Consider the following 25,409-nt stretch of genomic DNA (forward strand, 5'->3'; position numbering starts at 1 on the left):
GAATAAAAAGTTGGGCTGGGAGTGTAGCTCGGAGGTAGAATGCCACTGGATTCCATCCTCAGTACCACACAAACACACACACACACACAAAAAAAAAAAAAAAAAAAGAAAAAAGAAAAAATATGGCTGGGGGAGGTAGAATGCCTCTGGGTTCAACCCCAGTTCTGCAAAAAAAAAAAAAAAAAAAAAAAAAAAAAAAAAAATCCATACCTTGATTTTATGATTTGGGTTTGGATTCCAGAAGCACCAAAGACTTCAAACAGACACCACAGTCTTACTGACACTACTTACCACTCTATACCACTCTATATTTAGATAACATACCTGAAAAATGTAGGCCAAGAGGCAACCCAGCAGTTAGACAAAAGGTTATTCTTTTTGTGTGTGTGTGTGTGGTTCTGGGGATCCAACCCAGAGGCAGTCTATCTCCAGGCCACACCCCAGACTTTTTTTTTTTTTTCTTTTCTTCTTTGCAACAGCATCTTGCTAAGTTACTGAGAGTCTCACTGAATTGCTGAGGCTGGTTCTGATCCATGATTCTCCTGTCTCAACCTCACAAGTACTGGGATTACAGGCGTGTGCCATCACGCCCAGCTCAAAGGTATATTCTTACCTACCTCAGATGGCGTATGAAGACCGTGAAAGGAAAGGCTCTCACCCAGTGACTATGAGAGAAGTAGTGATAAACAAAAGCCAGATTCTAGAGAAAGCAGAGATGCACAGTCACTCGATCATGTGCTGCAGGGAAGGGAGCAATAGAGAATTACATCACAGCTGCTAACCTGGGAGAATGAGATAGTTCAGTACATCACGTGGCAGATGATGAGATATTCACGCAGATGGAAATACATGTTGACTATAGAAAAGCCCGGGCTAGTCTGGAGCAGCAGCATGCAGACCGTGCAGAAGCTAGAAAAATAAATGAGGTCACGCAGGGAGAGTGTGAGGCTTGGCAAGAGAGGGAGAAGAATGGCAGGAAATCCTGGATGAGCAAGCACAAGAGCCCCACGCTGAAGCTGAGCAAGCGAACAGGGTGCGGGGACACGAGGACACTGAGGGGTGTAAGTCAAAGGATGAAATCGTAGTGATTCAAGGTGCAAATGCCACAGACAAGAGAACGATTGAAATTCTCCTCTGATTAAGTACTAGCGGGGTCCCAGACACCTTGACAAAAGGAGCAGTGAATACCAGGTTGAGGAAATGGAGGTGGAGAGACTGCACACTGCTCTCCACGATGCTTAGAAGAGAGAGGAGGAGAAAGATAAGGTCATGGTGTGACCAAGGTAGGAGAGAACAATTACTGGGGGTGGAACCCAGGGACATTTTACCTCCCAGCTGACCCCTTGGATATCCAAATCCCAACTCCATTATTAACTAAGTTCTTTTTTTTTTTTTTTTTTGCAGTACTAGGAATGGAACCCAGGGACATTCTGCCTCTGAGCTATATACCCCCAGCCCTATTTTTTATTCTTTACTTTGAAACACGGATTCAAAGGGCTTAAGTACCTGAGGCTGTCTGCGAACTGCGATCGTCTTGTCCCAAATGCTAAGATCACAAGCATGCGCCACCGCGACTGGCTGAGAGGGCACGTTTTTAAGGATGGTGGATGCTTGAGTGTATTTGTAGGCCAGTGGTTTTTCACACTTTAGTGTGTGTCAGCAGCCCCTGAAAGGCTTGCTAAAATCCAGATTGTTGGGTTAGGAGTAGCGGCACACATTGGTAATCCCAGTACTTGGGAAGCTGAGACAGCAGGATCACAGGTTTCAGACCAGCTTCATCAATTTAGTGTGACTCTGTTTTGAAATAAAGAGCTGGGAGTATTGCTCAGAGGTACAATGCACCTGGGTCCAATTCCCAGTACCAAATAAATAAGTTTTTTTTTTTCTTTTCAAATTTTGGATCATGTTGGATTTGAGATTAGAGATGTTGAACCTGCACAAAATCCCTTGCCCCTCACATTTGGCTTTCAGAGGCCTGTGTAATAAAGGCCTAAAAGCTTAAGGTTAACGGTAAATCTGTCTCTTGATTCAGGCAAATCTTATAGTAAGACCACACTTAAGTTTCATTTCCAAATCAACTCCCTTTCCTCAAGTCTCCACAAACCCAGTGAAAGCCCAAGGCTGAGTTTGAAGTCATTATGAAGTTAGTTATGATCATAAAAGTTAATTTTATGACTAATAAAGTATAAACCAGCAAGATATTCTCTGTGCATCTGAGTGTGTGTGCGCACAGTACTAGAGATTGAACCCAGGGTCATTCTACCTCTGGGATATACTCCTAGCCCTGTTTTTTATTTTTATACAGGGTCTCACCATGTTGCTGAGGCTGGCCTTGAACCTGCAATCCTCCTGTTTTAGCCTCTCAAGTACTGGGATTATAAGTGTGTGCCACCTTGTCTGGTTGGTCTCTCAATTTAAAGAGATCTTTTAAAGTTTCTTAAATTTAGTTCCTCAGACTGGCGTGTTGGTGCATGCTTGTAATCCTAGTACTTGGAAGGCTGAGACAGAAGCACTGCAAATTTGCGTGAGTGAGGCCATTTTAAAATAAAACAGGGATGAGGATGTGGCTCAGAGGTAGAATGCCCCTGGGTTCAATCCCTGATACCACGCAAAAATATAGGTCCTCTATGCAAACATACAAATACGCCTAATATTAAATTGTTTTTTCTGCCAGGTGTGGTGGCACATGCGTGTAATCCCAGTATTCAGGAGGCTGAGACAGGAGGATCGCGGTTCACAAACAGCCTCAGCTACTTAGTGAGACCCTCTGCAACTCAGTGAGACCCTGTTTCAAAATAAAGAGTAAGAAATCGGGCTGGGGATGTAGCTTGGAAGTAGAATGCCCCTGGGTTCCATTGCACAGGCTGGAATTAAACTTGGGCTCCAACAATTCTCCTGCCTTAAGCCTTCCGTGTACCTGGAACTACAAGTATGCAGGACGGACCATGCCCAGCTTAAAAAAAAAGTCAACTTTTAGGAATTATTTTATGGTACAACATCAACATTTTCCGGATAAGCGAAAGCTTTTATATTACATTTTTATTTTGCAAGAAAATAAATTATACAACTTAAAAAATAAAATTCAAAAATTAAGCAGTTCATCAAAATATTTCAGCCTACTGCATACAGAAACTGCTACCATTTAAAATTGTACAGCATTATCATCTCAGTATGTAGTGGCACACATTCAAGATCATAGAGACCATGAGGATAGGTTATACCTTAGAAACTCAAATTTGTTCAACACTCCAGACGACACATAGTGTAAGATGAGAGGAAAGCTCTCATGAAATGTTTATTTCACAAACATGACCTTGGAAGAATTTGTAAGACAGCATCCTAGTCACTTACACGAAAACAGAAAACCAGCTGGAATTTATGATAGCAAACTTTCTGTAAAACTAGCAAATCTTCACCTAAATTGAATTTTTAAAATTTGCCCTATGAGCAGGGCTGTGAGTAATGCAAATAATCCCTTTTTCACTACTATGGTCATATTTTGTATTAAATTTAACAAAAAGCAAAAGTAAGAGCTTACATTTCATTTTTGGAAATTGTAACATTTATGCACAAAATCAGAGTAAGAGACTTAGAGCTCAGATACCCCTCCATTAAATGTAAAAATTGGAAGACATCAGAATTTATTTCAAGATTCTCATCAAATCACTGGAACAGTACTGTTCTAATATTTGTCTCATTGTTAGCATCAAAACTGCTCTATATTTTCACATTGTAAATTCTGTTTCATGTCTACTTTTTCTGGCAATGAGGTGGAAACAAAGATTAACATTTTCAGATGGCTCTACCTTTCAATTAGAAGATAAGCGTTCAAAACAACCTCTGAGGCATCCTCTACTCATTAAAAAACAATAAAATAGAACAACAATAACAAAAAACCCTATTTTGATGGTAGTGGGAGGCGGGGGCTGGGTTTTCTTAACCATATCAGTTTCATCCCTGTTTAGACAGCATTAATCTTTAGTGCACATTAGAGAAAAGAGACCAGATAAAGAATACTAACTGTAATTCTGTACCTTTAACAAGGTACTTGGCGACACTATTTTTTTTCCAGATTTTTTAAATTAGTAAATACATTTCAAAAAAAATTCAACAATGGTTTAGGAAAACTTGTCAACTAAATGTTTTTCATGAACACCAAAAAGTAGTTAGGTAAACTTTTGTGTACATAACAAAAACAAAAAAAAGATAAATACTATAAGTCTACAGTATTTGCTGCTAAGCCCCAAAACACAATTAGGACATAATTAGATATTAAAAAATTATAAAATTTAATAGAAAACTTTGCTATGGATTTAGTGTTACCCACTTTGCATTGTTTACCTTTATAAATCAAAACATCATGGCTGTCATTCTTAAAAGTCTAAAAAGATTAGAAATTCCAAAGAAGCTCTGAGAATAATTATGGTTTAAAAACAATTCTTAAAATTAAAAAATGAACTATAATTTTTCCTTCTATTTTTACCTCCTTTGTTATTCTTGTATTGGGATAAGCAAATATGCCAATATCAAATTATTTGTTGAACATAAGGGCCACAATTACAAAATTATTTCTTCTAAACTTCAAATTTATCCATTGTTAGCAGTCATCTAATTAGAGAAAACACTGAGCACTAATTTTAATTCTTCGAAGTATGTTTGGTCTAATGATTGCCATTTGCTACCTTAGAGCTGAAGTGTAAGATTTTAAATTGTAAACAAAATTCAAATTTCCTATGAGTTTCCAAACAGGCATTTGACTATAATCAGCAAAACCTTAAATGTTTTAAATTTCCCTTCCTTCTTTTCAGCAGGGAGCTCCCAAAACTTCTTGGGATTGGAAGCAATTCCAAAAAGTGTTCCTGGAAGCACCACTACCATGTAACACTGTATGCCTTTCAAAACTCCACTTCCTACTGTTTTCAAAACTATACTTTTACATATTACTTGACATCAAAAAGATATAAAACAATTTGTAAGAAAATTCAAAACGTGCACCACAAGAATAAAAATCCACGTTGAGCCATTTTTCCCCAATGGAGAAGTTTTCTCTTTTCAGTTGTTCGAGTCCTTAGGTCCTAAAATTTGCACTGCGCTGGGTATTCAGTTGCCAGTAACTAATAAGTTGCTGCTTTGGATTGACTGAAAGTAACAAGGTAAGTGTTGCCTTCTGAACATTTTAAAAATGCTTATTTTTAAAATATATAAATATATATGTACATATTTGGCAAGTTTACTGCTCATATTAAGATTGGAATAACTTTGCTTATGCTTTTCAGGTCTTATGTTGTGGCTTTTCTCTTCTTCCTAGGTGGCTGATAGTTATTACTTTTCAAAAGAGAATGTCATTCTTTCCAGAAACCTGAGGCTGTAAATCCCTAATCATGAGACTTGAAAATACCAAAATAGTTCTATGCTACAGATTAAGAGATCAGTTCCATAACTACCATATCAGAGTAGAAGATTTCTGCATTGTGTTCAATAGATTTAGGTATGGCATAATATTAGGTAAATAAATATTAAGTGTGTTAGCAAACACTTAATATGTATGTTCTGCTATTCTGACCCTGCAATCGTGATGACCGACCTATCTCCTTAAATTTCTTTTAAATAACTGAAGCAACGATTAATATAAGCTCCACTTTTTCAAAAGAAGCTCTCCAGCCATATAGGATTAAAAAAACTCCTTATCACTTAATGACTAAATCAACAGTCTCCTGCTAAAAGAACATCCACATTTTTAAGCTGGAAATATTTAATACCATTTCTTTAGGTCACCATATAAATCCAGTTATGATACTGAAGCAGTGTTTTAACTAACAATTTGACACTATGAAATATTTATCTTCTCACCTACATCTGTTCTCTCCCACTGTAAGGTTGACCAGCTCACACCCTTCATCAAAAGAATTCAAGAGTGCTACTGCTAGTTCTAATTACATTTTTTTAAAAACAAAAGATAACAGCATTTTTCAGTGCAAGAATATTTGAATATTCTTCCTTGAGCAGGTATTTTTTTTTAAGAGAGGAAAAAAGAGAAAAAAAGCAACAAGAACCCCGCCCTCAACCTTTCCAACTGTATTTTTCTTGGTGGGTAAAAATCAAATTTGCTTTTTAAAGTTCATAATGGGCTCTTCATGAATGCAAGTTTCTCCACAAAACAGCATGCTGTTAAAGAGTGTGCAACATGAAGGGAATGCCATCATGCTAACTAATGCGATTGGCGAAACAGTCATTCTGTAAGGTAAGGCAGAGATTTTAGTATTTATGTAATCAAAGTCCAAATAAACTTTTCTCCAGCTCAAACTGTGATGAATTTCTGCCCTAGCACTCCAAATCTGGGTTCTTGATAGCGTCCATGATGCTAAAACAATTATGCCATATATATGAAAGTGTTGATATCTGCTTCATCTCTTCTGATGTATTTGTGCTCTATTAGCCATTCTATTTGCTCTTTTATCATTTTCTTTTGTGGCAAGAACATGTTTTTCAAAATTTCTACTAATTCAGTCTGCAGCTGAGCATTACTAATTTTCTTTCTCATTTTCATTATTTGTATGATAGCTTCCTAAAAGAAAAAAAATAAAAGCATATTAACATATTAAAGTAATAGTAAAGCAAAATAAAAATGACGTCTTGTGTATATTTAATAATCTATCCAACATCTATCAAAATGAGCACAATTACTAGGGGGTTAATTTAAGACCAATATTATTTACTGAAATATCTTTTTCTCATTCTTGGTAAAAGAAAATCTGCATATTATTGAGCTTTGAAAATAAGGAAAAGCAAAATTATCCATAACATCTCTAATGAAAGAAAACCACAATTTTTTTTTTTTTTTTTTGCATTGCTGGGGTTTGAACCCAGGGGCATTCTACCTCTGAGATACACCCCTAGCTCTATTTTATTTATTTTCACACAGGTTCTAAGTTGTGGAGAGCCTTTCTAAATTGCTGAGGCTGGCTGAGAACCTGTTATCCTCCTGTCTCAGTCTCCCAAGTACTGGGACTACAAGTGTGTACTACCACACCTTTCTTTGTGTAACGTAAAAGCCAGATGGTGTTGTCTTAAAAGTCAGTTAAGGAGCTGGGCATAGTGGCGCACACTTGTAATCCTAGCACTCAGGAGGCAGAGACTGGAGGATAGCGGTTTGAGGACAGCCTCAGCTACTTAGCGAGGCCCTTTGCAACTCAGTGAGACCCTGTTTCAAATATAAAGAATAAGAGCTGGGTGTGGTGGCACATGCATGTAATCCCAGCATTTGGGAGGCTGGGACAGGACGATTGTGGTTCGCAGACAGCCTCAGTTACTACTTATTGAGGTCCTTTGCAACTCAGTGAGACCCTGTTTCAAAATAAAGAATAAAAAATAAGGCTGGGGGTGTAGCTCAGAAGTAGAATGCCCTTGTGTTCCATCCCCAGTAATGGAAAAAAAAAAAAAAAAAAAAAGGATAAATAGGGCTGGGGGAATAGCTTGGAGCTAGAATGCCACTGGGTTCCATTCCAATAAGATAAAATCACTTGTTCCTGCTGGGTGTGGTGGTGCACGCTTGTAATCCCCGTGCTTGGGAGGTGGAGACATGAGGATTGCGCAGGTTCGAAGCCAGCCTCACTGGCTTAAAAGACCCTGTTTCCAAATAAAAATATAAAAATGGGTCTGGGAGTGTAGCGTGGAGGTAGAAGGGCTTCCAGGAACCCCAGTACCACCCAAACAAACAAATAAAAAACCCACTTGTTCTTTACAAATATGTTGAATTCCTACCTGGGGGTGGGTAGGGGTGTGTGTGTGTGTGTGTGTGTGTGTGTGTGTGTGTGAGAGAGAGAGAGAGAGAGAGAGAGAGAGAGAGAGAGAGAGAGAGAGCGCGCGAGACAGACAGACAGACAGGGAATGTCAGGGGCTTTCTACCTTAGGTTGTACTTCCAGACTTATTGTACATTTTACTTGGAAACTGGGTCTCACTAAGTTGCTGAGAGCCTAAGTAGCTGAGGTTGGCTTTTAACCTGTACAATCCTCCTGTAAAGTACTGGGATTACAAGTGTGTGCCACCATGCCAGGCTTTTATTTAATCTTATTTATTTTGTGTGTGGTACTGGGGATTGAACCCAGGGGCATTCTACCTCTGAGCTGCACCTCTATACCACCAACCCTTTTTTATTCTTTATTTGAAAACAGGATCTGAGTTGCAGAGCACCTCCCAAAGTAGCTGAGGCTGGCTGTGAACCTGTGTTCCACCTGTCTCAGGCTCCTAAGTACTGGAATTATAAGCATGTACCACCACACCTGGCTTTATTTAAAAAAAAATTTTTTTCCCCTAGAAGTTCTTTTTTTTTTTTTTTTTTAAATTTGGTGGTGCTGGGTATTGAATCCAGGGGCATTTTACCTCTGTGCTACACTCCCAGCACTATTTAAAATTCTTTATTTTGAAACAGGGTAGTGGATTCTGGCAGCAAACCCGTCCTCCCGTCTCAGCCTAAGTACTGGGATTACAAGTGTGCACCACCATGCCTGGTTTCCTAGAAACTGAATTGCAGAAAGTATATGGAATTTTGGCAAATGTTCTAGAATATATTAAATTATTTCTAATAGTCAAGAGTCAACATTTTTCATTACATACTTTACATTAGCTAAAGCATAAGTAAAATGTTACAGGTCTCATTGTCATCACTGTAATATATTTACTGTGATGGAAGCAAAACCTGTATCTCAATTTAGCCACATTGACCAATTTTGGACACTGATCATTAGTGCCCATTTCCATCTAGAATGAGGCTCTTATTATTATTATTTTGATTTTGGTGCTGGGGATAGAATCCAGGGGCATTTCATTGCCAAGCTACTTCTCTATCCTTTATTTTTTTTTTTTTTTTGCGGTACTGGGGATTGAACCCAGGGGTATTCTACCTCCGAGCTATACCCCCATCCCAATTTTTATTCTTTATTTTGAAACAGGGTCTCATTAAGTTGCAGAGAGCCTCACTAAATAACTGAGGCTCTCTGCGAACCGCAATCCTGTCTCAGCCTCCCAATTACTGGGATTACAAGTGTGTGCCACCATGTCCGGCTTCCTCCATCTCTTTTTTATAAATTTTTTTAAATTTAAAAATAGGGTTTCACTAAGTTGCAAGGGCCTTGCTAGTTTGCTGAGGCTGGCCTTGAACTTGTGACACTCCTGTCTTAGCCTTTAAGTACTGAGATTACAGATGTGCACCACCCCTTGTAGCTTTATTATATACAATCGTACTACCTTTGCCCAGATTGGCCTCAAACTTGGGATTCTGCCTCAGCACCCTCAGGAAGCAGCACAGGTGACATGTCCCACTATGCCTGTGGTTTACAGATTTCAAAAAACAAAACCAAAAAGGCACCAAAACTCAGAGGATTTTCAAAATTTAGACATTTTATCTTAATATCACAAACCTGGGTTCTTAATATTCTTAATTGAACTATTCCTTCATTTTCTTCCTCTCTCATCCTTTCTGTAGTGAGCTGCAGGCGTCCAATCAAGTTGATTTTACCTCTTTTCTGAACTTTTGCATTTTTTCTGTAAAAAACATTGAATCACATATTTTGCAGTGAAAGGACTTTCAAACACTGTGGTATAGCAACAGTGTCTGAGAGAAAACATATACAAATATTTTAAAAATTAACATCCAGAATGGCTTAAACATATAATAAATGCCAACATACGATTTAAAATGAATTCTGATTTCCCTCAGAAATGATATTCATAAACTGCTAATGAATATATCTCTTGTAATAACAAACTTGATAATACTTTATATTGCTATGAAAATAGATAACTGAAAATATATGGGTTGTGATTCAGAATTATCTAATTGGATCATTAAAAAAAAAAAGGGGGGCCGGGTGTGGTGGTGCACGCTTATAATCCCCATACTTGAGAGGTGGAGACAGGAGGATCGCGCTGGTTTGGAGCCAGCCTCATTGGCTTAAGAGACCCTGTTAAAAAAAAAAAAAAAAAAAAAAAGGGTCTAGGAGTGGAGCCCAGAAGGGCTTCCAGGAACCCCAGTACCACCAAAAAAAAAAAAAAAAAGCAGCTGGGCGTGGTGGTGCACACTTGTAATCCCAGCATACAAGAGGCTGAGACTGGAGGATTACCGTTAGCGGACAGCCTCAGCTACTTAGTGAGGCCCTTTGCAACTTAGTAAGACCCTGTTTCAAAATAAAGAATAAAAAATAGGGCAGGGAGTGTAGCTGGGAGGTCGAATGCCCCTGGTTCCATCCCCAGACCCGCAAAAAAAAAAAAAAAAAAAAAAAAGTTAAAAAAAAAAATTCTCTGCCTGCCAGGTGTGGTGGCACATGCTTGTAATCCCCGGGCTTGGGAGGCGGAGAAAAGAGGATCATGCAGGTTCGCAGCCAGACTTGCTGGCTTAATAGACCCTGTTTCCAAATAAAAATATAAAATAGGTCTGGGAGTGTATCCTGGAGGTAGAAGAGTTCTCTGCCTGGATAAAGCTAATTCAGAGCACAAAAAGATGTTTATTCAAAGATGAAAGGAAGTACAGTATAATATCACATACCAAAAACATGTCTATGAAAAATATGGTAAAGAAATAAATATCTCCAGTTCAGTAATTTTTTATTTCCAGAGGTCAAACCCCATTGTGCTCTCTGGACCCCCTAATATTTTTAAGAAAGAACTAAATCACATAAACTTAGAATGATACTATATAGTTTTTGCATTAAGTACCATTTAAGTAAAATAGTTATTTTGCTAAAAAAAACCCACTAAATTGAACAAGTTATTTTTATTTTAATTCAAACAACATTAATCTTACATTAAGCTGAATTCCTGGTTCACTGAGAAGAGGGTACCTTCTGTAAAGTCTTTGGGTGAGTTGACTTGAGGTTCATACAATAAAACTTGCCGTTTGAGCTTTGGGAACGCTACTAAAGACTATGGAGAAAAAGGAGAAACAATTAGCATCTATAAACAAGAAGGAAAACTAAGATCAATGTTCCAACATAGGTGAGAAAGGATTATAAACAAAAATTTACAATCCAAATTTTTTTTTTTTAAGGTCTGGGGATGGAACCCAGGGACATTCGACCTCCAAGCCACACCCCCTGCCCTATTTTTATTCTTTATTTTGAAACAGGGTCTCACTAAGTTGCGGAAGGCCTCACTAAGTAGCTGAGGCTGTCTGCGAACCATGATCCTCCGGTTTCAGCCTCCAGAATGCTGGGATTACAAGCATGAGCCACCATGCTCGGCTTAAAATCCAAATTTTATTTTATTTTATTTATTTATTTTTTTGCGGGTATGGAGATGGAACCCAGGGGCATTTGACCTCCGAGCTATACCCCTTGCCCTATTTTTATTCTTTATTTTGAAACCGGGTCTCACTAAGTTGAAAAGTGCCTCACTAAGTAGTTGAGACTGTCCGCGAACCACGATCCTCTGGTCTCAGCCTCCCGAATGCTGGGATTACAAATGTGCGCCACCACGCCCAGCACAATCCAAATTTTAATTTGGTACCTCTGTGAATATAACAGTTTAAATGTATAAGGAAAAAGAGAATTAAAGAGCTGGTTATGTTGAAGCAATAATTGTTTTCTTCATAGTAAGACAATAAATTAGGTTGGTCACATAGGACCACAGCAAATACCACTTGCCAGTTATACATTGGCTATATTCTTATTCTGGAACTTAAAAGTCATCTCTCCAAGATGGCGTGGTGGCTCATGCTTGTAATCCCAGTACTTGGGAGAATGAGTCAGGAGGATCGAGGGTTTGAGGACAGCCTCAGCTACTTAGTGAGGCCCTCTGTAAGATCTTAGTGAGATCTTGTTTCAAAATAAAGAAAGATAGAAAAAAGACTGGGATGTAGCTTAGCGGTAGAATGCCCCAGGATTCCATCCCTAGTACTATTAAAAAAAAAAAAAGGTCATCTCATCTCTCTGGTAGAGATAAGATATAGTTACAAAGAAAGAATGGTCATATTTTATGGACTAACACTTAAAAGGACTAAAATTTTCTCTTAGATTTTTGGTCATCATGAGATCTTTGAGCTGGGCATGGTGGCATATGCCTGGTTTGAGGACAGCCTCAGCAATTAGTGAGACCTTGTTTCAAAATAAAACAGGGCTGGGGTTATAGTTCAGAGGTAGAATGCTTCTGGGTTTAATCCCCAGTATTAGAGAAAAAAAAGTTATTTCAAGAATTTTATGAGTTCAAACATTTACAGGGATCCAGGCTGTTGCTAAGGGGTGGGTGGTGTATGTAACCTAGCATGTTTAAGACATTGGATTTGCATTTGCCAGGCGTGGTGGCGCACGCTTGTCATCCCCACGCTTGGGAGGTGGAGACAGGAGGATCGCGCAGGTTCGAAGCCAGCTGCGCTGGCTTAAGAGACACTGTTTCCAAATAAAAAGTATAAAATAGGTCTGGGAGTGTAGCCCGGAGGTAGAAGGGTTCCATTCCCAGTACCACCAAAAAAAAAGAAAGAAAAGACACCGGATTTGATCCCCAGCAACATTAATTATTACAAGACATTAATGTATTTCCAGCTATGTAAGAATCACGTTTCTACCTATATTGAGAATATAATTTTAAGAACAAATAAATAAAACAAACCCATAGAGTCCTTCTAAGCTCAGCATCAGGGAGTTCAGTTGCAAGTTTTAGATTTTCAAAACTGATTTTCTCTCTTGGTCTTTGGTTCCATGCAAACAACACAGCCAGCTGAAAGGTCGTTACCTCCAAATCATATTGACCTACTTCATTTTTAAACGTTATCTATAACATATAAAATAAATTTTAATAAGTAAGACTCTCTTCAGGATCATTGCTAACTAATAAACCACCTAAGCCACATACAGTGGTACACACCTATAATCCCAGTACTTGAGAGTCTGAGACAAAAGGATCACGGATTTGATACTTGCAAATCTTTTCTTTCAGACACTGCTGCTATACACCAGCCTTAACAACCTACCAAGACCTTTATCAACTTAGTGAGAACCAGTTTCAAAATCAAAACATAAAAAAGTTCTGCCAGTGTGATACAAGTGGAAATGATGTAAGAAACTTCCAGAAGTTGCCCTTAAAAGAAGGTACACTAAGCTGGGTGTGGTGGCGCATGCTTGTAATCTCAGCATTCGGGAGGCTGAGACTGGAGGATCACAGTTCGTGGACAGCCTCAGCTACTTAGTGAGGCCCTGTTTAAAAATAAAGAATAAAAAATAAGGCAGGGGGTGTAGCTCGCAGGTAGAATGCCCCTGGGTTCCATCCCCAGACCAGAAAAAAAAAAAAAAAAAAAAAGGAAGGTACATCAGTCAAAAACAGAGATACAGTGGCATACACCTATAAGGTTGAAACAGTGAAACAGGAATATTACAGACTCAAGGCCAGCCTCAGCAACTTAGCGAGACTGTTTCAAACTTAAAAAATGGGAAGTTGGGTGTGGTGGTGCAGGCTTGTAATCCCAACAATTGAGAGGCTGAGACGGGAGGATTATGGTTTGAGGACAACTTCAACTAATACTTGGTGAGGCCCTTTGCAACTCAGTGAGATCCCGTTTCAAAATAAAGAATAAAAAAATAAGCTGGGGAAGTAGCTCGGAGGTAGAATGCCCCTGGATTCCATCCCTAGTACAAAAAAAAAAAAAAAAAAAAAAAAAAAAAAAAATTAAAAGAAAAATTAAAAAAAATTAGAAAAAATTAAAAATGGGGGCTGGGTACAATCCAAACATCTGGGAGGCTGTGACTGGAGAATCACAGTTTGCGAACAGCCTCAGCTACTTAGTAATGCCATTTGCAACTCAGTGAGACCTTGTTTCAAAAATAAAAAATAAAAAATAAGGCTGGGGCCAGGTGTGGTGGCGCACGCTTATAATCCCTGCGCTTGGGAGGCGGAGATAGGATTGCACAGGTTCGAAGCCAGCAACGCTGTTGTAAGAGACCCTGTTTCCAAAAATAAAAAAGTATACAATAGGTCTGGGAGTGTAGCCTGGAGGTAGTCTGGGAGTGTAGCCTGGAGGTAGAAGGGCTTCCAGGAACCCCAGTACCACCAAAAAAAAAAAAAAAAAAAAAAAAAAAAAGGCTAGAGGGTGGAGCTCAAAAGTAGAGCGCCCCTGGGTTCTGCCCGCAGTACTGCAAAAATAAAAAAATATATTAAAAAAATGGGGCTTCGGGTATTGCTCAGAGGTAGAATGCCTCTGAGCTCAATCTCCAGTGACTTCTCTATTTCCTTCCTCTTTGTAGGAAGACAGATTTAGCCAGGACCATACTGGGCTCTTCAGACAAGCGATGATATAACCAGAAATCTACGTCACTGGTACTTTTTCACTATTCTTGTTCAAAGTTTTATATGTAAGACAAAAACCCTATTTTGTTTAAGTAACTCCTATTTGGAGATTTTCTACTTTTACTCAGATAATTGAAGTAATACATCATCTACTTACAATTCCATTTGACATGAGATGATGCCAATGTAATTTTCTACCACTATGATTTTTTTTGTAAAATTCTTCTACTTCGGGTATCAAATCCTCCAGTTCAGTAGGAAGTGAGACAAAGACTTTCTCAGAGCTTCTTGACCAGGCACCAGCATTCAGAATTTTTATATTAACTGAATCAGCTGAATAATATAAAAAAAATAAAATATAAATAATCTTCACAATGGGTAGAGCTCAAATGGGTACAGGTTAGTGAAAAATAAGCAATACTCTAAAAGATCAAAAAGTAACTTTCTATTAAAAAAAAAAAAAAAAAAAGGAGCCAGGCGTGGTGGCGCATGATTGTAATCCCAGCATTCAGGAGGTGGAGACCAGAGGATTGCAGTTCACAGACAGCCTCAGCTACTTAGTGAGGCCCTTCGCAAATCAGTGAGACTTTGTTTAAATAAATAAACAAATAAATAAATATATAAATAAGTAAATAAGGGCTGGGAATGTCACTCAGAGGTAGAAAGCCCCTGGGGGTTCCATTCTCAGTTCTGCAAAAGATTAAAAAAAAAAAAAAAAAAAAAAAAGGAAAGCTCAGTGTGGTGGTACATCCTTGTAATTCCAGTATCTGGGAGGAGAAGACAGGAGATTGCAGGTTTGAGATCAGCCTCAGCAACTTAGCAAGACCCTGTTTCAATATAAAAAATAAAATAGGCCTGGAGGTAGAGGGCCCCTGTGTTCCATCCCCAGGACTACAAAAAGATTCGCAAATCTAATATTCTGCTTTGATGATATCTCCAAGGAATGTGAACTTTATAATATCTATGGATCTATTACTGCTGACGTTTATTTTCAATTATTAGGAAACAAATATGTTCTTTTTAAAAAATGTTTAAATATATTTATATGTAATTATAAAATAATACCTGGTAGAGCCAACTTATTATTTTTGTGCATTTCCTTAAAAGCTTGGTTCAGATCTTCAGATACTTTTATGTCCTGAAACATTCTAGCAAGCTTGTTTACATAATCTGCTGGCATACCAACTTCCTATGAAAACCAAAGACAGGAGAGATAAATATACGACCTAATATAATACTATGAAAAGTTTTACCAAAAAACTGTCTTAGGTGCTTTAAAGTTTTTTCTTTTCTCTTTTTCTTGCTTTGCACATTTCCAGTTTTCATGAATTTCAGTTACCACAGAATAGTTCACATCAGTTCCCAATAACACAGTTCAACCTTCAGGTGCCACTACATAGTAAAGGTCCTTGCATTAAGTACAAATTTCACTCCTGACCCCTCGATCTACAAATCCTGACGGAAGTATCATGAGGACAGGGCTGGGGGTCCAGCTCAGGGTAGAGAGCTTGCCTAGCAATAGCATGCTAAAGGTCCTGGGTTTGATTTTTAGCACTGCCAGAACAACAACAAAATTATCAGAAGCACAACATGATCAGTTACCATTACCTGACTAAAAATCTAATAGTAACTGGGCATGGTGGTGCACACTTGTAATCCCAATACTTGGGAGGCCGGGACAAGAGGACTGTGCAGGTTTGAAACCAGCCTCAGCTACTTACTGAGGCTCTCAGCAACTTAGTGAGGTTCTGTTTCCATATAAAATACAAAATAGGTCTGGGAATGTAGCCCAGAGGTAGAAAACCATGGGTTCCATCCCAAGCACCACACACATACACACAAAAATCTACTAGTGATCTGTTCATCCAGTCACTCACAGAGCCAACTGTAGTTTTCGTGGCATCCTTTGACTTACAGTGATAAACCCATGTGACAATTTACAAAAAACAGATAATTGAAAGATGCTTGGCACTGGGTGTGGTGTACGCTTGTAATCCCAGCGTTTGAGAGGCTGAGACAAGATTATGGTTTGTGGACAACTCGGCTACTTAGCGAGGCTCTTTGCAAGGCAGTGAGACCCTGTTTCAAAATAAAGAATAAAAATAGGGCTGGGGGGTGTAGCTCAGAGGTAGAATGCCCCTGGGTTAAATACCCAGTACTGCAAAAAACCGAAAAACAAAAACAACCCCCCTACCCGCCCCCCCAAAAAAAATACAACTTGGCCTGCAAAGATGAAATAAGTACATTAATGAATTAAAAAGTAGTGGATATGGTGGGACACACTTGTGATCCTAGTACTAGGTAGGCTGAGACTCATCAACCTAGCAAGACTCTGTTTCCAAAAAAAAATAAAATAGGGTAGGGGTATTGCTCAGAGGTAGAATGTCCCTGGGTTCAACCCACAGTGACACACACACACACACACACACACACACACACACACACACACACAATAACGCTTCTGGATGAGACAGCAACACCTGTAACCCCAGATACTCTGAAGGATTACAAGTTTGTGGCCAGCTTGGACAACATAACAAGAACCTGTCGCAAAATAAAACATAAAAGAACAGTAGGTGCAACATCCTTGGGTTTAATCCCTAGTACTGAAGGGGAAAAAAAGTAATAATGCTGAAAATAAAAAAATCCCAGTACTTGGAAGGCTGAGATAGGAGGATTCACGGGACAGCTTCAACTATTTAGTGAGGCCTCCATAACTTAGTGAGACCTTGTTTCAAAATAAGGAATAAAAAATAGGGCTGGGGTGTAGCTCGGAGGTAGAATACTCCTGGGTTCTATTCCCAGTACTAGGAAAGGAAAAAAAAAAAAAAAAAAAGAAAAAAAAAAGTAAAGAAAAGAAAAAAAAAGAAAGAAAAGGTATATATAATATAAACGGAGTTATAGAAAGAAGCTGACTAGGCCAGGCATAGTGGTGCATGCTTGTAATCCCTGCATTTGGGCGTAATGCTTGTAATCCCAGTACTTGCTGAGATGGGAGGATCACAAGTTCGAGGACAGCCTCAACAAGTAGTGAGACTCTCATCAACCTAGCAAGACCCTATATTAAAAAAAAAAAAAAAAAAGGTGCTGGGGGTGTTTCTCAAAGTTAGAATGTTCTTGGGTTTAATACCTAATACCACAGAAACAAAAACAAAACAAAAAAACAGGGTCTCCTTAAATTGTTGAGGCTGACTTTGAACCTGAGATCCTCCTGTCTCAGCCTCCCCAGTACTGAAATTATAGGTGTGTACCACCATGCCTGGCCCTTTTGAAAAATTTTAAAGCAGGGTCTCCCTAACTTTCTGGGGCTGACTTCGAACCTGAGATTATCCCATCTCAGTTTCCCAAGTACTGGGATTACAGGCAGGTACACCTGGCAATATTTCATTTCATTTTCTTTCTTTCTCTTTTTCTTTCCCTTCCTCACTCCCTCTCTTCCTTCCTTCCTTCTTTTTGCAGTACTGGGGATGGAACCCAGAGGCATTCTACCTCCTAGCTATGCCTCCAGCCCTATTTTTTTTTAATTCTTTATTTTGAAACAGGGTATCACTGCGTTGCAAAGGCCCTCACTAAGTAGCTGAGGCTAGCCCTGAACCACGATCCTCCTGTCTCAGCCTCCCAAGTGCTGGGATTCCAAGTGTGTACCATCACATCCAGCTATTGAATGTTTTGATTAAAATTTTTAAAAACTCAAGATTATTTTTCTCACTATACAGTTTTGGTTGGTAAAATAACTTTTACTATCACACACTCTCATGCAAAGTGTAGCTACCTGTAGTTTAAAATACTTATCTCTAGCTGGGTACTGTGGAGTATGCCTGTAATCCTAGTACTTGGGAGGCTGACACAAGAAGATCCCAGGTTTGAGGCTAGCTTCAACAATTGAGCAAAACCTTGCTTAAAAAAAATTTTTTTTTAGCAGGACGTGGTGGCTCACACTTGTAATCCAAGTACTTTAGAGGCCGAGACAGGAAGATCATGGTTCTCAGCAGACTCAGCTACTTAGTGAGTCCTGCAATTTAGTGAGATCCTGTTTGGGAGTATAGCTCAGAGGCAGAATGCCTCTGGGTTCAATCCCAGTACCGCAAAAAAAACCCACAAAAATTAAAGAAGGCCTGGGGGTATAAATTAGAGGTAGGACAACCCCTGGGTTCAATAAAACCTAGTACCAAAAATAAAATCTCTCTCTCTGTTTCTATTTAAGTATAGAAATGGAGGACAATCACTTTAATAAAACCAAATCCCACTAAAATAAACAGAAAGGAATGAACTATTTTTATGGAAACTTAGTTATAACAATGATTACCCTAAAAAGACATCATCTAAAGGATGTCTCTACTATAGAGAAATATTTGTTGTTGTTATTTAAAACATCTCTAAAATTAAACATTTGGCACTGAAAACACCTTAAAAATGAAATGATCTGCTGGCCTGTTAGGGCTTGCCTGTAACACCGGGTACTAGTGAGGCTAAAGAAGGATTATCACACAAGTTTGAACCTCCTAATATTTGGGAGGCTGAGAGAGGAGGGTCATAGGTTTGTGGCCACCTCAGCAACTTAGTGAGGCCCCCTGCAACTTAATGAGACTGTTTAAAAATAAAAAGTCGGGTTATGGTGACACACACTTGTAATCCCATTACTTGGGAGGCTGACACAGGGGATTGCAGGTTTGTGCACAGCCTCAGCTGCTTAGTGAGGTCTTTCTTAGTGAGACCTTGTTTCAAATTAAAGAATAAAAAATAAGGCCTGGGGTGTAGTTTGGAGGTAGAATACCCGCCCCCCCTTGGTTTTAATCCCCAGTACCACAAAAAGATAAAAATCTCTCTCACACACACACACACTAAAAAAGAGAGAGAGAGAGAGGGAGGATGTAGCTCAGTGGGAGAGTGGTGGCCTAGCACTAGGCAAGGCCCTGGGTTCAAATCCCTAGTACATACACACAAAAAGAAATGATTTGTCCTGTAGTCTATTTATTAAAGTGTAAAGATAGTCAGGCATGATGGTGCACGCTTGTAATCCCAGTACTTTGGAGGCTGAGACAGGACTGCAGGTTCACGGCCAGCCTCAGCTACTTAGTGAGGCCCTCCACAACTTAGTGAGACCCTGTTTCAAAATAAAGAAGAAAAGCCGGGCGTGTTGGCACTCTCGTAATTCCGGCGCTTGGGAGGCGGAGACAGGAGGATCGCACAGGTTCGAAGCCAGCTGCTCTGGCTTAAGAGACCGTTTCCTAATTAATTTTAAAAAAAAGTATAAACCGGGCGTGGTGGCGCACGCTTGTAATCCCCGCGCTTGGGAGGCAGAGACAGGAGGATTGTGCAGGTTCGAAGCCAGCCGCGCGCGCTGGCTTAGGAGACCCTGTTTCCAAATAAAAATGTAAAAATAGGTCTGGGAGTGTAGCCCGTAGGTAGAAGGGCTTCCAGGAACCCCAGTACCACCAAAAAAAAAAAAAAAAATAATAATAATAAATAAATAAATTAATTAAAAAAAATAAAGAAGAAAAAATAGGGCTGGAGACGGAGCTCAGGGGGAGAATGCCACTGGGTTCAATTCCCAGACCTCCCCAACTGACCCCCCCCAAAAAGAGAGATCCATACTTGACATTATATCACCACAATGTATTACTTAAGCACAGATATAAACTAAGTGCTATATAAGAAAACCAAATATTTAAATACTTACTCTTAGCCATTCTACCATATTTTCTTCGATTTCACTATCAGCAGAGATGTCTAATATAAGACGTCGTGTCAAATGAGCTTTGTGATATCTCATAAAAACATCTTTGTTTTGCACGTATTTAAGTACCAAGAGCTGCACAGAAAACAAAATTACTTTCAATTTTTATACACTCCTAGCCACCTGTCTCTTTCAAACCTTTCCCTATCCCTTGTCAAAATTCAGAAATTTATATTAAACACATCCAATTAAAAGCCACTAAATTACTCATCTAAGAGTAATCTGTGATAATCAGCCATGATATACTAAAATACTTTAAAAGTAAGCAAATTTGGTACTATAAACCAAGTAATCTTTTAGTCCCTAGAAAGAGCAGTTTTTCATATTTTACATAAAATGTGACAACATGTAGTAAAAATCAACTGCTCCTCCTGATTTTCTTTTCTCTTGTTTTTCCTGGTACTTATCATTTCTCTAGACCTTTTTGTCTCTATTTGCCCTACAGCTTTACTTCTTCCTCCTTGTATTCCTAGGATTATTATCATTATACTACAACAAAAAGAAAAACAAAAATGAGAGCAACTAACCACTCTCAAGCTATCTTGGGACTTCACTAAAAAGTGAAAAACTCAATCTCTCAACCATCATTCCAAACATACAGATTCTACTTCCTGTTTTTGTTCCTTAATAGAAGCTAGATTTTTTTTTTTTGGCGGGGTGGTGGCAGTACTGGGGATGGAACCCAGGGATATTCTACCTTTGAGACATACCTCCCGCCCTATTTTTATTTTGAAACAGGGTCTCACTAGGTTGATGAAAATCTCACTACTTGCTGAGGCTGTCCTCAAATCTGCAATCCTCCTGCCTCAGCCTCCCAAGTACTGCAACTACGGGCATATTGCCATCATGCCCGGCTAGAAGCTAGAATTTAATTTCCTAAAATGAATCAAAAAAGAGGAAGAATTAAATGTTATTTCCCTTTCAGGCACATATACAATAAAAACTTTCATGTAAAAAAATAAATGCCTTGTAGAGGTTCTGAACTGCAAAACTTCCTAATAGTTGCTTTTACAGAGGCATATTTCTATTGATATAATCACAAAAAGTCTTATAAGCAAAACACTCAAGGTAAGGCAATTTAAAGATCTAAAGTATAAAAAGAATTACATACCACTTCTTTAAGTTTTGCTTCAATCTCTTCAGAGGTAAGTTTTTTGCTTAACGGTGTTTTTCTTAGCAACATGTCACAGTAATTGGCAAGCAATTCAGGGCATTTTGATTCAGGCTGAGTTTTCAATCCCACTCTAAACACCAAAAGCAGTTGATGAAAAATACTTGATATTTGCAAATTTCTTCCTAAAGCCAACTTTTCACAAGTGAAATATCTTACTCTGATACTCTGAACAACAACAACAACAACAACAACAACAACAACAACAACAACAACCAAAACGACAACAAGAACAATTAATTTCTTAAATAACCCAGTGATGAGAGCTGGGATTAGGGGAACAACATATCTGGAGTGTATAAAGGAGACACTCATTCTTTGGTTCTTAAGTGCTGGCCCGAATCCGCAGGACTCCTCAGAGTTCCTCTGAGAACCTGCTTGCCTCACCTCATGCAGCCCTTGCCAATGATCTCTAAAAGATCTTATTCAGATATCTGCTAGAATACTTTTGAAACTCGATATAAATCCTTGAGAAATTATAAATTAATATTTAGAACTTTTCATTAATATTTAAGACAAGCTGGGCCTGGTGGCACTTGCTTGTAATCCTAGTACTTGGGATGCTGAGACAAGAGGATTACAGGTTTGTGGCCAGCTGCAGCTTAGTGAGGCATTCTCGGACCCTGTTTCAAAATAAAGAATTAAAAAAAAATTGGGCTAGTGTAGCTTGGGAGTAGAATGCTTCTGGGTTCCATCTCCAGTACCACAAAATAACAACAAACAAACAAAAAACAAAACTTATTCTACTCTTTAAAAGGTATTCCATAATGTGGAAAAGGTATTCCATAATTTATCATCAACCATTTTTATTTATTTATTTTTATTTTTAAAGACATACAGAATATAGTTACAGCCCCATGCCAAAATGGCATGAGGGGGGAGGGTGGCCCGGGCCAACTCACCACTCCCCATTTTTTTTTAAAGGTAAAAAAAAATTCCTCTTTTTTTTTAATTGCTTAGAATGTTTATTTTATATTCATTGAGAGAGCTCTTTTAGCCTTCTTTAGATATGGATTTTTAAAAATCCCGTTCACACATAAAAAGAAAATATAAGCAGAATGAATCAATTTGTACCTAAAACATCTTTGCATTCAGGGTTTAACCTGCTGATTGACTCTTCGACTCATTGTTGTCAATGTCAGTGTTTTTCCACACAGTAAAAAAATTCCTCTTAAACAATGAAAGATTTGTATGGGCATTTCACTTTTCTGACAGAATTTCAGAACCAGCATATTGTATTTTCATGCTTAAATTCTTACCTTTATTTATTTATTTATTTTTGGCAGTACTGGGGATTGAACCCAGGGTCATTCTACCTCTGAGCTACATCCCTATCTCTGTTTTTTTTTTTTTTTTTTTTTGGTACTAAGGATTGAAGCTAGGGGTATTCTACTTTCAAGCTATACTCCCAGTCCAATTTTTTAAAAATTTGAAACAGGGTCTTGCTAAGTTACAGAGGGCCTCATGAGGTTGCTGAGGCCCACAAACCTGTTATTCTCCTGTTTCAGCCTCACAAGTATTGGATTACAAGTGTATGCATGAACAACCATGCCTGACTATCATTTATGCTACCTCTTAAGCAACATATGTAAATAAACTTAAATTTAGAGCCAGGCATGGCGGCATATGCTTATAATCCCAGCACTTGAAAGACCCGGATAGGAGGAGCACAGGTTCACAGCCAGCCTCAGCAACTTAGTGAAGCCCTCACAACTTGCCGAGACCCTTTTTCAAAATAAAGAATAATAGGGCTGAGGGAGTGTAGCTCAGAGGTAGAATGCCCCTGGGTTCAATCTCCAGTACTGCAAAAAATAAATAAAATATGGGTGAGAATGTAGCTAAGAGGCAGAATGTTCCTGGGTTCAGTCTCTAGTATCACCAAAAAAAAAACCCCCACACACACACAAGAAAAAAAAACCCTCAAGACTTTAAAATTTCTTGTGAAGCTGGGTGTGGCAGCACAGGCTTGTAATCCTAGTACTTGGGAGGCTGAGACTGGAGCATCCAGGTTCATGGGTAGCCTCACCTACTTAGTGAAGCCCTCCGCAACATAGTGAGACCCTGTTTCAAAATAAAGAATAAAAAATTGGGTTGGGGGTTGCAGCTCACAAGTATAATGCCCCTAGGTTCAATCCCCAGCAAAACACACACACACACACACACACACACACACACACACACACACACACACACACACACATTTTGTGCATACAAAATTCAGTGCAATTTTCCAAGGGCTGAGCTATTAAAATTATTATTAGTATAGAAATCATTCAAAACAATTATATTGTGTACATATATAAAATGCATGCATATATAAATTTTTACTGGATATAGAGTCTCCATATATATGTATATTGTGTGTGTAATACAAATGAACCTAGGAGCATTCTACCTCTGAGCTATATATCTTCTATTTTTTTTTTTTTTTTTTTGGTGGTACTGGGGTTCCTGGAAGCCCTTCTACCTCTGGGCTACACTCCCAGACCTATTTTTACATTTTCATTTTGGAAACAGGGTCTCCTAAGCCAGCGCGCGCGGCTGGCTTCGAACCTGCGCGATCCTCCTGTCTCCGCCTCCCAAGTGCGGGGATTACAAGCGTGCGCCACCACGCCCGGCTATATCTTCTATTTTATTTTTTATTTTGAAACAGGGTCTTGCTAAGTTGCTGAGCTGGCCTTGAACCTGTGATCCACCTGTCTCAGCATTCTAAGGACTTCTGGCTTCTAGCTTAATTCCATTTATATCAAATCCTAGATCAGGTAAATCTAATCTTTGAGGAAATGATTAGAATAGTGGCCTCTGAAAGAAGGTGGTTGGGACTTACTGGCAATGGATGTGAGGCAAAGCTCTAAAATGATGGAGACACCATACAGCTCAATAGGTGTGTAAGGATTTGTCAAATCTGGTTCAACTGTACACTTAGAGTTATGCCAATGACTGTAAATTCACCTCAAAACACAAGCATCAAATTCAATTAATGAGTACATGCTAATGTGTTTACAAAGGGAAGATTATCAATGTCTGCAATCTCTTTAAAACTGCATTTAAAAAATTGACTGATATGCTGGGCATGGTGGCATACACCTGTAATAACTACACTTGGGAGGCTGAGACAGGAGAATCCCAGGTTTGAGGATAGCCTCAACAAGCAGTGAGACTCATCAATCTTTCAAAACCCTGTTTCCAAATAAAACAGGGCTGGGGGTGTAGCTTGGAGATAGAAGGCCTTTGAGTTCAATCCCCAGTAAAACACACACACACACACACACACACACACACACACACACACACACACACACACACACTGATGATGGTGGGGAACATGGTTGTGCACGCCCATAATCATAGTACTTATGAGGCTGAGAAAGAATCTATTTTTTTTCTTTTGGGGTTGGGGACTGAACCCAGGCCTCACACATGCCAGGCAAGTGTTCTCCAAAGAGATAAAGTTTTTAAAATGGCGATACAAAGTTTACATTAAAATTTATTTTCCTTTTTATATCAACATATAAACTGAATCATTTTCTAGGCTTTCATATGTAACAGAATACCTCTAGTGATTAACAAGGGGAAACAACCAAGAAGAGATTCTAAGAGGTCAGGAACAAAATATTTTTACTAGTTAAAAACTAAAGTTAGTCATAAAAGATTGCAAAAAAAAAAAAAGTTTTAACAGCTGTAGGGAGGCAATAATCCTAAAAGTAACAACAAAAACCCAATAGGGAAGAAGGGCACCTTGCTGATCCAGTAACAGGTAATACAGTTCAAGCAATATCAATATCTTTAAAATATAGTTTTAAAAAGCTTACCCTTTCTGTTTCAAAGGCAATTCAAGTTTAAATATAGTTGCATCATTAACAACTGCTTTATAAGCCTACAAAAAAATAATTTGAAATGGAATATGAGCATCATTTTTAATACTTAAGCAATAGAGATAAATTATTACATTGTAAAAAAACACATAAAAGTCAGGTTTTCTTTTGTTGTTGTTTTGTTCTGATGCTGAGATAAAACTAGAAACTCCTTAGCATGCACTCAACCACCAAGCCACAGGTATTCCCAGACTAGTTTTTCTTTTTAATTTAATTTGTTTGTGGTACTAGAGATTGAACCTAGGTCCTCCTGCATGCTAGGCAAGCACTCATCTCTGAGATACAGCCCTAGCCCTCTAGTCAACGTTTATATATATAAACATTGACTAGAGGGCTAAATATATATATATATGTATA

The 25,409-nt window shown here is 38.6% G+C and overlaps 1 protein-coding gene across 1 annotated transcript in view; it reads right to left on the bottom strand.

The window, feature by feature from the left end:
* Positions 1 to 6,370: 6,370 nt before the first annotated feature.
* The window catches only part of CUL5 (cullin 5), a gene marked incomplete at both ends in the record, with an annotated part of 76,363 nt that continues 57,324 nt past the window's right edge, over positions 6,371 to 25,409 (bottom strand). Inside the window, 9 exon segments of the mRNA XM_080720044.1 lie at positions 6,371 to 6,565; positions 9,418 to 9,541; positions 10,800 to 10,918; positions 12,599 to 12,760; positions 14,427 to 14,602; positions 15,335 to 15,458; positions 19,950 to 20,081; positions 21,118 to 21,250; positions 24,990 to 25,054. Coding sequence (XP_080576170.1) covers positions 6,371 to 6,565; positions 9,418 to 9,541; positions 10,800 to 10,918; positions 12,599 to 12,760; positions 14,427 to 14,602; positions 15,335 to 15,458; positions 19,950 to 20,081; positions 21,118 to 21,250; positions 24,990 to 25,054 — 1,230 coding nt within the window.

Source organism: Muscardinus avellanarius (assembly GCF_963383645.1).
Source record: "Muscardinus avellanarius genome assembly, chromosome: 1".
In the NCBI taxonomy this organism is placed as follows: domain Eukaryota; kingdom Metazoa; phylum Chordata; class Mammalia; order Rodentia; family Gliridae; genus Muscardinus; species Muscardinus avellanarius.